The 12522-nt window shown below is 43.3% G+C and overlaps 1 protein-coding gene across 3 annotated transcripts in view; it reads left to right on the forward strand.

The window, feature by feature from the left end:
- Window positions 1-12522, forward strand: part of LHFPL3 (LHFPL tetraspan subfamily member 3) — a 259588-nt gene that overhangs the window by 220544 nt on the left and 26522 nt on the right. The window contains exon 3 of one of the 3 annotated variants that reach the window (XM_069801798.1): window positions 1615-1662. The exons of 1 other annotated variant lie outside the window; for it this stretch is intronic. In XM_069801798.1, coding sequence (XP_069657899.1) covers window positions 1615-1631 — 17 coding nt within the window. In that variant the 3' untranslated portion in view covers window positions 1632-1662. The remainder of the gene's footprint in view (window positions 1-1614; window positions 1663-12522) is intronic. One more of the 3 variants, XM_069801799.1, reaches the window with a different exon arrangement.

The raw sequence follows: 12522 nt of genomic DNA on the forward strand, positions 1-12522 counted from the left end.
CTTCAGCAGCTCTGTCTGTCCCATGTTTCATTGCTGAAATAATGGTAGGAGACAAGCCAATGGAGGCACTCCAGTACCAGTATGCAAACAGTCACAACTTCCAAGAAAGACAGAAATCCAGCAAATTCTTTTTTTAAAAAAAATTTATAGATACACACCCACATACACAGACATATAAGTTTCGTGGTTTTTTTTTCCCTTACTGCCTACTGTGAATCTTTAGAAAAGTTAATATATTGACTATTTTCACGAGGGACATGCCAATTATTTAATCAATGCATTTAGCTATTTCCAGCTATTGTGTCTAATTTCTCTGCTGCATTTTACAGTTCTTCTGCATTAGACCCAGCTAGAAAATACAACTCTGATGTTATTTTGTCTATTTGTGATTTATATGTCAAATCTATTTTAAAGTTCTTAAAATCTTTTCAAAACAGTTTTCAAGTGATAGTGGAACCATTAGTCTACATTCCTAGTTAAGAAATTATTGCTTTAAGATAGAGTCTCAAATTCTATCTATTTTACCATCTCCTTTGAGACTCCTGTCTAATAGCAAAAGTTTAGACCAATTGATTACTCTGCCACTCCCTCAGGAGAGACTCTTGTTTCTTCCATGCTTGTTACAGATTTTTAGCTGTTCAGCAGTATAATACATAGATGTGCAAGTACACATTGTTTCTCGATACAAATCCTTCAGCTTGTAGGTGACTTTTACTATCTGTCCTCATCAGACACGAAAGGTTTATACACTTATGCAAAGTACTGTAAATTCACAATAAATTATAGGAGTAGGTGAAGTAGTATAGGAGTAGCTGAAGATACAGTCCTTTGAGGTCCAAAGTATCTTTAAGATGCCCTGGGCTTTCTCAGGGCACCATGGGCACAAGATCTCACTGGAGCAGGCTTCTGTGGGTGAATAATTAAAAGCACAATGCATGGCTGCCCTTAAAACTAAGCCATTAGGAGAGTTTGTGCATATAAGGATTTGGTAGGCTGGGTCTTTCAAATGGTACCTATGATTTTGGAAGTATAATCAAAAATGATGAGCAATGTATCAACAAGATCTAGATCTATTATTTTTATTTTATGACTGTAATTTCTCATCTAGAAGAAAGACTTCTGTAGATTTACACATACAGAGATGATAACTGATGTAGTTTTATCTTTTATCTAATGCATTGGTCTGATTTGTGGTTGTTTGTTTTTTTTAATTTTGCATCTTTATTCAAATATTTCTGAAGTAGCCAGATTAACATAGTGTTTAAAATTGCCCACTGATCGAAAGATGTTACTGGGAGTTTTGATTCTGACATGACAGCAAAAAAATGCAGTAAGACACAGAAATTTTTCACTTTTTTATGTGTTTATTCATGTTCTGTCACTATTTCTCCTCTGTTAATCCTAGTTTTTTCATCTACTTCCTTAGTAACCCATTGACTCGCTCACCTGGCTTCCAGAAAGTTCCCTGTCTGGCTAAATCGAGACAGAAGCCTGAACCATTCACACTCTCCACACCACAGCCAATAATCAGATTGTTTACAAATTATACTACAATGTGCAAGATCTCATTTGATTATACTTTAACTATTCTGTTTTTCCCTCCCTACCTCACAGATGATGGAAATGCTTAAAACAAGTTAAGGTAGTGTGACACAGAACAATGTAAGTGTGAGCATGGCATCCAGGGGACAAGCTGTGAAATGTTTGCGCGCTTCTGCCAAAATACGTTGCATGGCTTTCTGCTGTTGTCTCGTGTTTCTGATGTTAGGCAGCATGTTCAGCAACATGTAAGCGTTTCATTTGATATTTATATTCCCAGCTTTGGTTTTGTATAGTCTTAATAATCTGCCTTTTTCAGTAGCTTGTGGCAGCTGCTAGTGGCAAATCTGCAAGCTGTGTTTGTTATTCTTAAGTTAATTCTCAGAAGTACCTACAAGGATCAGGGCCCCACTGGATATGGCTGTTTAGAAATCCACTGTAGAAACATTAAAGTGTGCAATTCAAATGGGTCAGAAACAGTATCAACAATTCTTCCGTGCTTGCCAGTGGAAAGCGGCAGCTCCCAGTTTGCCTTTTCTAGAAGTCAAGCCTGGTACTAGTGCAGCTGGCTGCTGCGTACAGCTCTGCTACCCACATCTGTGCCTTTGCAATGTGAATGCTTCGTGACGACTCTCCTGTTGTCAAACTCTTGCTTCGTGTGCCAGATGACACGTTGGAATTAAAAATATTATGTTTTCACAGTATTCTGTTAAAAAAAAGACTACTATGGGCAAATACGATGTTCTCCTGTCTTTATATACTTCTTTTAATCTTAGTATATGTAATGCTTATGAAGGTGAGACCAATCACAGCATCTTGAAACATACCCACACAGGTCTTCTGGTGCTGCCTGGTACTGAGAGGCAGAACTCAGTTATTCCCTGCCTGGGTTTCTGTTCACCTGGGATTGCCACTCATATTTTAAGTGCACTGTGGTTTTTTGTCATGAGGGTGGTCAAATATTGACCAGGTTACCCAGCAAGGTAGTATCATCTCTGTCCTTGGAGATACTCAGAAGTTGACTGGACATGATCCCAAGCAACTTGCTCTGGTTGGACCTGCTTTGAGCAGGGTATTGGAATATATGACCTCCAGAAGTGCCTTCCTATTTACAGTTGTCAATGATTCTACAATTTCATGACTGTACAGGTGGGGAGTAGAGTGAAGCCACCAAAATAACTTTTGCTGTGCTGTAAGCTATCATTTGAAACCAGATCATCAGAGATCAGTGTGCTGGTCACTGTTCCACTTTTCTGGATAATAAAATGGAGATTATGAAATGCTGGCTATTACTCTCAGTATACTCAGCTCAGCCACTTGCAAATGAGCTACACGTGTAGGTATTTGTTGTATTTTCTTATCATGCAACAGAAATATCACTTCACTCCATTGCACCCAATATGTGTAATATGTGTGGAGTTACAGCATGTGTTGTGTGAGAACAAGATGACTTATCAGAAACATATCTACTTTTGAATTATTGGAGCTATGCCAGCTGACAATGACAGCTGTCTACGTGATTTTTTATAGCTCTTCTCAAGTTTCCCATGTAAGATCCCTACTTCTGTTCCTAAGACATTAATGATTAGACTGTCAGAGCTGAGAAAATCCACCTGGCGAGCAAGGTCACCTTCGCTGTCCTCAGTAACAAAGGAAAACGCCAGGCTAATGATGCTAAGGAAGTCCTAATTAATGTCAATGCCAAACTCAAAGCTAGGGAAAAACAGGGCTGGCAAAAGAGGTAAGATTGTTTTTTGAAACCGTTGCAAAAGAAGTCTGGAAGCTGTATTTTCAAATATGGTTAGTGCTGGGGATGGGTTGCAGAAAAGAAAGGGAGTCAATAATGTGTTTGTGATTTCCCTGCCTCCTTCTCCTTGGTGAGTTCCTGCCAGCAGTCAGAGCCTCTGAGATTCAGCTGAGGCCTCAAAGCAGGAGCACCGTAGATCTCTGTTCCTGCCTGCCAAAAAGTCACCATGTTCCTTCTTCAGCTCAGCCCCTTCACTCCCAAAGAAATGTGCCTCCTGAGGGAAGCTGGAGCCATGACACACACGCACAGCTGGGCCACCCCACAACCTCCCACCTCCTCTCGATGGCAGGAGACCCACCTTCCCCCATCCTGCACAGCAAAACAAAACAATGGCCGACATCTACCCACAGTTGTCGTGCATGGTAAATAGATGTCCCACAGACCATTTTTGATAGGAGCCAACTCACAGATCTGTCTCTAGCACCACTTAAAGATCCTGAATTTGCCTTTGAGTCTTGCTGCACTGTGACAAGACATAGTCGTCTCCCAAAGCACCCAATTAAGCATTTTTGCTCCCATTTTCTTCCCCTAAACTACTCTTAGTCCAAAGTTCAGATTCCCTGAATTGGGCTAATTCCCCTGGTTGCCGCCTCCCTCCTCTCAACTCTCTGACCCCCATTACAGGATTGCTGCAACCAGCTGTATCTCAGACACCCATATCTGGCAGACAATTGCTGAGCCATGCAATGTTTCATCCTATTCATTTGTATAATCTGGGTGTTTCATGCTGATCTCCTTACTCAGCCATCTCTGGTTTCTGTGTCAGCCCAGCACTGCTGGAAGAAGCCCAGTTTCCCCACTGATTTCCTTTGCATGGCAGGGATGTCTCCAACTCAGCTCTCTTATTTTACAAGTGTGAGGGAGCAGTCCATAAAAGAAAGTGAGTATTTTTGGGTTTCAGTGCCCATATGTGGATAATAGCACCTGCAACCATGTTTTACATTCCAGAAAGAAATATTCAAATCAGATATGATGAATCCCAAAGCCTTTTCAGCAGTGGGGAGAGTAAAGCAGAGGAAACAATTCCCTAAGGGTACGGTGAGCTTCCAGTGTTGGAGAGCCTTAGGGATAAATTATTCAAACACATCAGAAGTGACACTGATGCAATTAGCCTACCTTGGGACAAGGAGTGGTCTGCATGACCTCCTGAAGTTCTCTCCTGCTGTGTTTTTGTATGATTCTGTTATTTTAAATTATGTTAACAGCCTCAGCCACAAAATTTAATCACTGTTCTAAATTGCACACACGTATAAGTGGCTGACATCAGGACACGAATTCACCGGTAAGAGAGGACAGACCTGAAAAACCACTGCAGACTGTTGAATGTCACCATCTCCCTCTTGCACACATACACACAAGGGTGTAAGTCCACTGCACACTGCTTCTGCCTGTTAGTGTAAGTACAGGCTGATATTACATACTCAGCCAGCAGTCCACAGAGCCAGCCATTGTGGCCCACTGGATCATGCTCTCATGTGTTCCTCTGCAAACCCTGTTGTCTTGGCTGGCTTCCTCTTTGAGCCTCAGAGCATCCATCCTTCACCAATCCCTGTGACACAGTTACCGTCTCCAGTTACGTCATTCTGAGCAAATGGCAGGAATAGTTTTTCTAATGACCTACAGCGCAGTTTTGTCCTTCACATTAAATCCTCAGAAAATTATTCACAGGGCCCAGCCAGTCCCACCACCCCCAGCCAGACTGCCATCGTCGATCCAAACAGTCTCCTACAATTTCATTCAACCTTCAGCCACACACATCTCTGACCGTGTCAGATTAGGATACTGGTTTCCAACATCTCTCTCAGGTGGCTTATCACTGCAGGCTTTCATTAACAGGAACACATGCCTTGGGATTTACCATGACACCTTCTGCGCTTCCCAGGCACGAACATAGCTGCTCACAGTGACACTGGGTGGCCGTGAATCTGTCAACACTGCTACTGCATGCCTCTTCATCTGCCCAACAGCAGCACTAAGCAAAAGCCAATGCTCTCTGAAATGATCACTGTCCAGCTCACTTGCCTACTGTTCGGTTTCCTCTGTTCCCTGTGTTTAGGTATTCTCTGCACCACAGAGCTAGGCATGCCCTCATGAGGGTATTTCTTGTTTCACGCCCTAATCCCTAGCAGACCTTTGCTGCTGGATACTTACGCTGGTCTCTGTCATCTCCACAACATCCCGACATTTCCACTTGACCCGTCCTGTCACGCTCGCTCAAGCTGCTGTTGCAGTGCCACCTTTGGGGCTCTGGGATCCATCCATAACAAAAAGGGTAACACACCGTGTCTTCCTCTGCTCCCACCTGCTGCTCTCAGCCACGTGCTGATCCCCTCCAGCATTGCCAACTTTGAGCTCAAAGTTGTCTTCTCAGGGAGTAAACAAGAGTACATGTGTTTATCACTGGAACAGTGCGTAGGCACAGCTCTCCTCTTCCCGATGCTCATATTGCTTGCAACCCAGAAGAACAGTGCTTTTTAACTTTAAGCAAAAGCATACTCTACTCATTCAATTTTGAAAGTATGGTTATGACTCAAGCAAGCAGTGCAGTCCCAGGCAGTGTCCATAGCCCATCCAGCATATTAGTATGGCTTCAAGGGATGTGAAAGAGCTTTATGCAAATGGGGACAGGAGAGAGACACTGGACCCAGCCCAGCAAAGCACATCGTTTCCTGGAAGTGCGTGAGGAGCCCTAACAAATTCGGCAGGATGATCCATGGACTGAGAGGTATGCTCCCATCTAAGTGCTTTGCTGGCTGAGGGCCACAGACTGACTTGCCCCTGAAAGCCCATGGGACAGCTGGGAAAGTGAAATCTGCCCAGTGGAATACCAATGCCTTCCTTGCCCAAAGACTATCCAACTTCCCGAGATGTGAAAATTGTAGGTCTTTATCAAAGACATTGAAAAGCTCAGCTGACCTCAAGCTTTCCTTCCTGCAGCAGAGCACAGTTATAATCCTTCATTAGGGCTGGCCAACCTTTCTGCATCATGAGTCCCCAAAATGCCAACCTTTTCCTATCGACAACAGCCACCAGGCAGACCATGAAGACCTGAAGCAGGACAATGATCTTGGGCTTCATAGGCAAGAGCAGGGTCCCTCTCCCATGCCCGCCATGGAAGACAGTTTGGCTGGGCTTGTGTCTGAACCCTGCGTGTTCTGGCCGTGCTGGTGTCTGCAAGCCCAAAGCCTGCCCTACCACTGGGACTCCTGTGTCAGGTGGATGCTGTCAGTCCCATGGGAACCACAGTGCTTGGGAACCAGGGCTGAACCACTCATCAAACATAGCCAAAGGATCAGAAGTTATCCGCTGTCTTAAGGGTTGCATTTGCTGTATATTGTTGGCTTCCTTTATAATGGCAGCAAGTGATATCCCTTCTCTGCATTCAGACTACCCAAAGAATTTCACAGGCAGAAACCTAGACAGACCAGTAGCATCTTACAACCTGGCAATGTATTAACCTGGCAAGTTGTTATACATGAGTTGAACTAGAACTGGCTGATGCTGTTGCACACATTGCTTTACCTGTCTTCCTGATGAACGACTATTTTGGATTTTCCAGTCTTTCAACACGCTCATCTTTAAGACCATTTTCTTATTTCATAAGATATATTTCCCTTTCATAGTCTTATTGACAAGCATGCTAGCACCATGACCTCAAGTGCTCATCTTCTTAATCAGCATTTTTGGCAGAAAATGATCCTGTGAAAGACTAGAGACAAAAAAGACTCTATTCTGATGCCCATGGAACCAGGTTATTTCTTGTTCCAGATTTCTGTTTCATATAAAAATGTGTGCTGGAAACCATACCTCCTGCTGTAGAGAACCATCTTCAACAGACTTGGAGTGGTGTAAAGGGTAATTAATAGGTTATACCCAGCTCTAACCTCTGTGATGCAATTACAAAATCTGCAAAATGCAAGAATCTTTCCCTGCTGGCAAATGACATCTGTCATTAGTTTTGGTCCTCACTGGAGAGGGAAGGGTGGTTAAAGGCAAGGAGAGCATGTACCTCTGTAGCTCCCTTTGTCAACCAGCAAGAAAATGCAGCAGGTTTTTTTTCATTTTGGTATTGGCTCAGGACACACAGAGCACCACCATCTGGATGTCAAGGAACTGGAGAAAAAAAGCAATTTCACTGAAAGGAAGACATACAGCTATCTTCAGCCTGTTATATATTAAGGGGAGGGTAGTCATTCTCCAGAATGCCTGAAGCCAGCTCTGAAGGCAGAGCTCATATATTCTCAGAGGTGCTTGAGCTCAGATCAGCTTTGAGGGGGAGAAAATATTGCTTCTATCCAGTTTGTGCCAGAGGAGATCTCAAGAAGTAAATCAAAGGACACTAGGGACAAATCTTTGATAAAAGCATATCAAAACTTTGTTTAATTTGTTTGCACTGCTGTTGTAAAGCAGACTCACCAGAGACAATATGATCTACAAATGGAATATGTTACTAAATCAGGACACAACTTACTGGAAGGATAAGTAATGATTTCATCTAACTCATTACCTCTCCCTATCAATAGCATATCTCTGCGGGGAGCATGCTCACCTCTGGCTGAATATCATATAATCCCTGTAGGATGGGCTTTAGATGCCTGACTCAAGGACATGACAAACCCAACCACCCAAAAATCAGTGGGTCAGATGGTCCCTGGCTGAGATCAGGTGTGCATAGATACATACAATCAATGGTACATGCAATATCCAGCACATAATCCCTTCAGTTTGTAAAATTTGCTTCTGCCCAGGTATATGGAAAAGGGACACTTGTTAAGACAGCAGAGAAAGGGGCTGTTTCTCCTGGATACAGGCATGTTCATGGGCATTGCGACCTCCAAGTCTCACACATCCCAGACACATACTCATGGGATCAGTGTGTGATACAGATTGGACCAAGTGAGCATGCATTGCACAGTGGGTGGATCTACACCTGCGCATCTCCAACCTCCTAAACTTTGAGGGCAAATATGCAAAATCCTCAGATGCTGCCCAGGCAACATTTCTGAACAGAGCAAGAGTATGTGTACATGGGGGGCTGCACCAGGTTAGAAATCAGGATGTTGGATAGCTTTTCAGACAGCCTTGCCTTCTCCCTGCATCCCTCATCTCTGTCCTTCATACTGCCAAAGTCTATTGTGTGCTCTTCTTCCCTTACCTGTTTTGACGCAGCTGTTGCCCATCCTCTTCCTAAATTCTCCTCCTTACCAACGTCAACTTCTGGAAACTTCCTTCATTCCCCCAGAGTCTCCACCTTTGTGGGTTTTTTTTTAAATACCTCCCTCCCTCTTCTGTAGGCAGGTGTCCACTCTCCAGGACAGTAATGCCAGATGGTTTCATTTAGCTATACAGCTACAGCTAAAACTGACCCCCTTATCTTACCTCACATGCCTACCCTGTTTGATTGTAGTTGGGAAACCTATTAGCTTCTACATCCACACAGCACACACCCTCAGTGTTATTTTCAACATTATCACCATGTTCCCTCTTCTCTCCAGACTGATGCTGTCATTTAATCCTGGTGCCATTCCCTCAAGAGCAACCTACAAAAATATCTATTATTATTTGTTCCCACAGTAAGGCCCTGATAGCTTCATCCTCACTCTCCACAACCTTCTCTGTTCTGGCCCTCTTGGTGCTCACCTTGTCTTCCCTCAAAATGTCACAACTAAAATTGATTCCTTGCTTCAATTCCTTAGCAAACCACACTAAATCCTTTCACTGCTTCACCTTCATCCTCTTTGTCAAGGTCATGGTCCAACCTTTCAAAAGTTTCCATAAAACTACTCCTACAGCTTTTCCTGCTCATCTCCTCCTTTCCTCCAGACTACCCATTTTCCTTTCCTCTTCATGGTGCCTCCTTCTCCCATCTCAGGCCTCCTGCAGCACAAAACCTCCTCCTACAGTGCCACCAAAGAGACTTTCAAACCGTACTAATCTTCAAGTTTTCCATAGGTTTGAGCCATTTTCATGAAATCAGGCTTGTCTGTGCTATTTTCACGTCATCCTTTGGTCTCCCACCTACCCCTGCCTCTGGTGTTGAGGTATTGCCTTCAATGAGATGCATGCAATAACTCTCTTGCTCTGTAGTCCTCTCCAGAGAAAAAGGATGTGCAGGGCAGCTGGAGGAGAAATCAATGCCATGCTCCTGCCCAAGTTAGCCTTGCCTGAATTTCCTTCAAAGTAAAACAGAGTCAGTCTTCATCTGTCATTTGTTTTTGTAGCAGGGGACCTACAGCTCATCTTGAGTTGAAAACATCCTTTTTTAGGGGAAGACACAGCTGATGCATGTTTCCTGCCTCCATTCTAAATTATTAGAAATGGAGAGTATTTTAAATGCCTGTAAAAGACCTGGCATTACATTAAAATTATATTGAGGAAGAGATCCCTCTGGAAAGTCAAAAGGAATTTATGAATGAGATTTGAATATGGAGTGTCTCAGGATGTCCGTGTGCCCAATTACTTTTTTTTTCCCTGGGGAAAAAAATAGAGGAAAGTGACAGTGTGACCACCAGATACTGTCTGAGTAGACTCTATTGAGCAGAATTTAGCATAATTTAGCATACTACCCACTATCCAGAGGACATTCATTCACCTCTACCTTGTATATGGTGCTTGAGCTGGATATGAGGCTTAAAAATATTTACTGTAACCCACACAAGTTCCCTGAGCAGCTTATTTCAGCTCTCTGATTTACAAAAAATTATTTGCCTGACAGCAGCTGCCTCTGAAGTAGTTTGTAATTAATACGTGCATTTTCAGATTCCTTAAAGACAACGTTCATAACAGATTAGAAAGATCAGAGATGCCACAAAGATTTCTAAATAACAAGAATTAGTTGTGATTAAATAGATCACTGTAGAGTGGTGAATAGACTTCTCAATTACATATCAAAGTTGTTAAACAAAAAAGAGCACAGCTATCATACTGATGATTTAAGAAGGCATTCACAAGAGTAATTCATTCAAGTCTGTGACCCAGAGTACTTGTAGGTGGCTGGCGATTTTGGGTGCCCTGCACTAAGCTTAAAGGATTAAGTTTTTAGAGCCTGGATATTTGGGGTTGGTTTTTTTAGAAAGATGAAGATGCTACAAAAATTACATCCAAAATTAGAGGGTTTGAAAGGCCTAATTCCTTTTTGCCGATGTCAGCCATAATGGACATTATATCCTGCAGCAAAGATTGTCAAGTCATTTGTAATAGGTTTTCAATAATGTTGCAAAATATGTGCAAGTCGTAATGTAACTGCATTGCTTGTACATATTATGTCTAATTAATTATAGCTTGTATAAAATATTATGATGCTCCATTCACACACTTAGAATGTAATGAATTTGTAGTTTACATGCCCCTGATAGTAAATGTCTTTCCATGATCTTGGTCCAGAGACTTATAAGAGTGCACAGCTTTTCATCAGCTTTAAAGGCAACTCTGTCACTGACAGTGGTAAAGTTTACTGAGTCCTACAAAAACTGCCTCCTTCACATAACCTTTGATAAGCACATTGTATGAAAGGCAACAGACAGTATTTATAGACTACCTGCATAAACAAAAGCACAGGTTGCACTCAGAATCCCTTGAAAAGCGTATGAAACAAGTAGTAACTTGCCAGTGCTGGCCTGGGGGATTCATATCAGTGCAGTATATAGCCAATGTCACTTCCCAGGTAGAAAATTTAACACAAAAAATCATCCAAGTTGGCTGAATACACTTCATCCTAGTGATGTGCAGGATATGGCAGTCTGCTCTTACTACCTGTTGGGATAGGAGCTGCTTTTCTAATTAGAGCATCCTGAAGACTTATTCCAGCCTCTTTTCAGGAACAGTAAACTCAGTCCGTCAGTCAAATATGGTTTTAAACATTGCCTGATAGAAATATCTGGGAAAAAACAGGAATAATTTGCTCAGAGGAATAAAAAAACAGAGACCATATATTCCTTTGGCAGGATTTGCTAAACACTGTGCCATTACAGAATAATAGAGTCATGTTTCTTGCTAAGGATAGCAGCTGTCTGGAGGAACCCAATTAGGTAATTTGGCCATTTACCCAGCTAATCAGAAATTCTCATGTTCCTATTTTTCCTCACCATCAATGATACTACCAGAAGACGCAGCAAACTGTTTCCATGATCCGCAGAAGTCTCCCTGTCTGCTTTAGCATGGGGCACACACAAGGTCACTGTAAGCCATGCTGTTGGGATTGAGAGACCAGCCTTTTTTTCCTTTTAAGTCTGAAGGCACACACACGGCTTGAAAAATTAATGACTGACTGGGTGAATGGTGCCTGCTGGGGAGTTAGAAGCGAAGTCAATGCTGATTCACCCTCAGGAGAGGAAGGCGGTTTAGTGGCTGACACAGTGCCTTGGGCTGCAGGTTCAGGCCAGGCAGGCAGCAACATCCTGCGTGACCCGGACTTCGCTTGCCCGTGGTTCCCCCTTTGAGACTGTACGTGCTAAAAGGGTTCACAAAACAGCTGGATACATTCGTGGAAGAAAGACTTGAAAGGTCCTTACACGCAACAATGCCTGTTGGGCTCCTGAAGTCCCCGCACTGCAAATTGTTGTAGGATGGTACGATATTCTGGGAGAACATCCCTATGGATTTCCCTGTCCTTCTGCTCTGCCCTAGGCGTCTGCTGCTGGCCACTGCCAGGGAAAAAAGGTACGTACTGAGCAGACCTCTGCTCTGACCTTGCACATAAAAGGGGAGAACTGCGTGTTCCCACCTGCCTGGGGAATGCCGGTTCCCTGGGGAGCACTGCTGTCCTGGCTCCTCTGGCTGCCATGGACCTGGCCCTTGACATGCCCTCATGCTCCCACTGACCCTGTATTTATCTCATTACAGTATCTGTACCGTTACAGTAACACCTCATCAGGCCGACCCATGGCAGAGCACGAGCTCCCAGGAGCACTGGCTCAGCAGAACATCCTTAGTTCAAGAGCTCAGCCCAGGTCACTCTCGCTCCCAGCACTGTGTCACTTCTTTCTCGTGCAGTAGAGATCTCAGTTTTACTAAACATATACAACACCCAGATTTATTTGCCAGAGTTATGAAATGTATGAGCCGATACAACTAGTTTCCACCAAGGCTGCAGGAAAAAAGGTCATAACTTTCTATCAGAGCCACCGCTCCATCAGAAAACTGGCAGTTTCACATGAGGGAAGCACAACACGTAACCA

This window comes from Haliaeetus albicilla, chromosome 14 (genome assembly GCF_947461875.1).
Source record: "Haliaeetus albicilla chromosome 14, bHalAlb1.1, whole genome shotgun sequence".
In the NCBI taxonomy this organism is placed as follows: Eukaryota; Metazoa; Chordata; class Aves; order Accipitriformes; family Accipitridae; genus Haliaeetus; species Haliaeetus albicilla.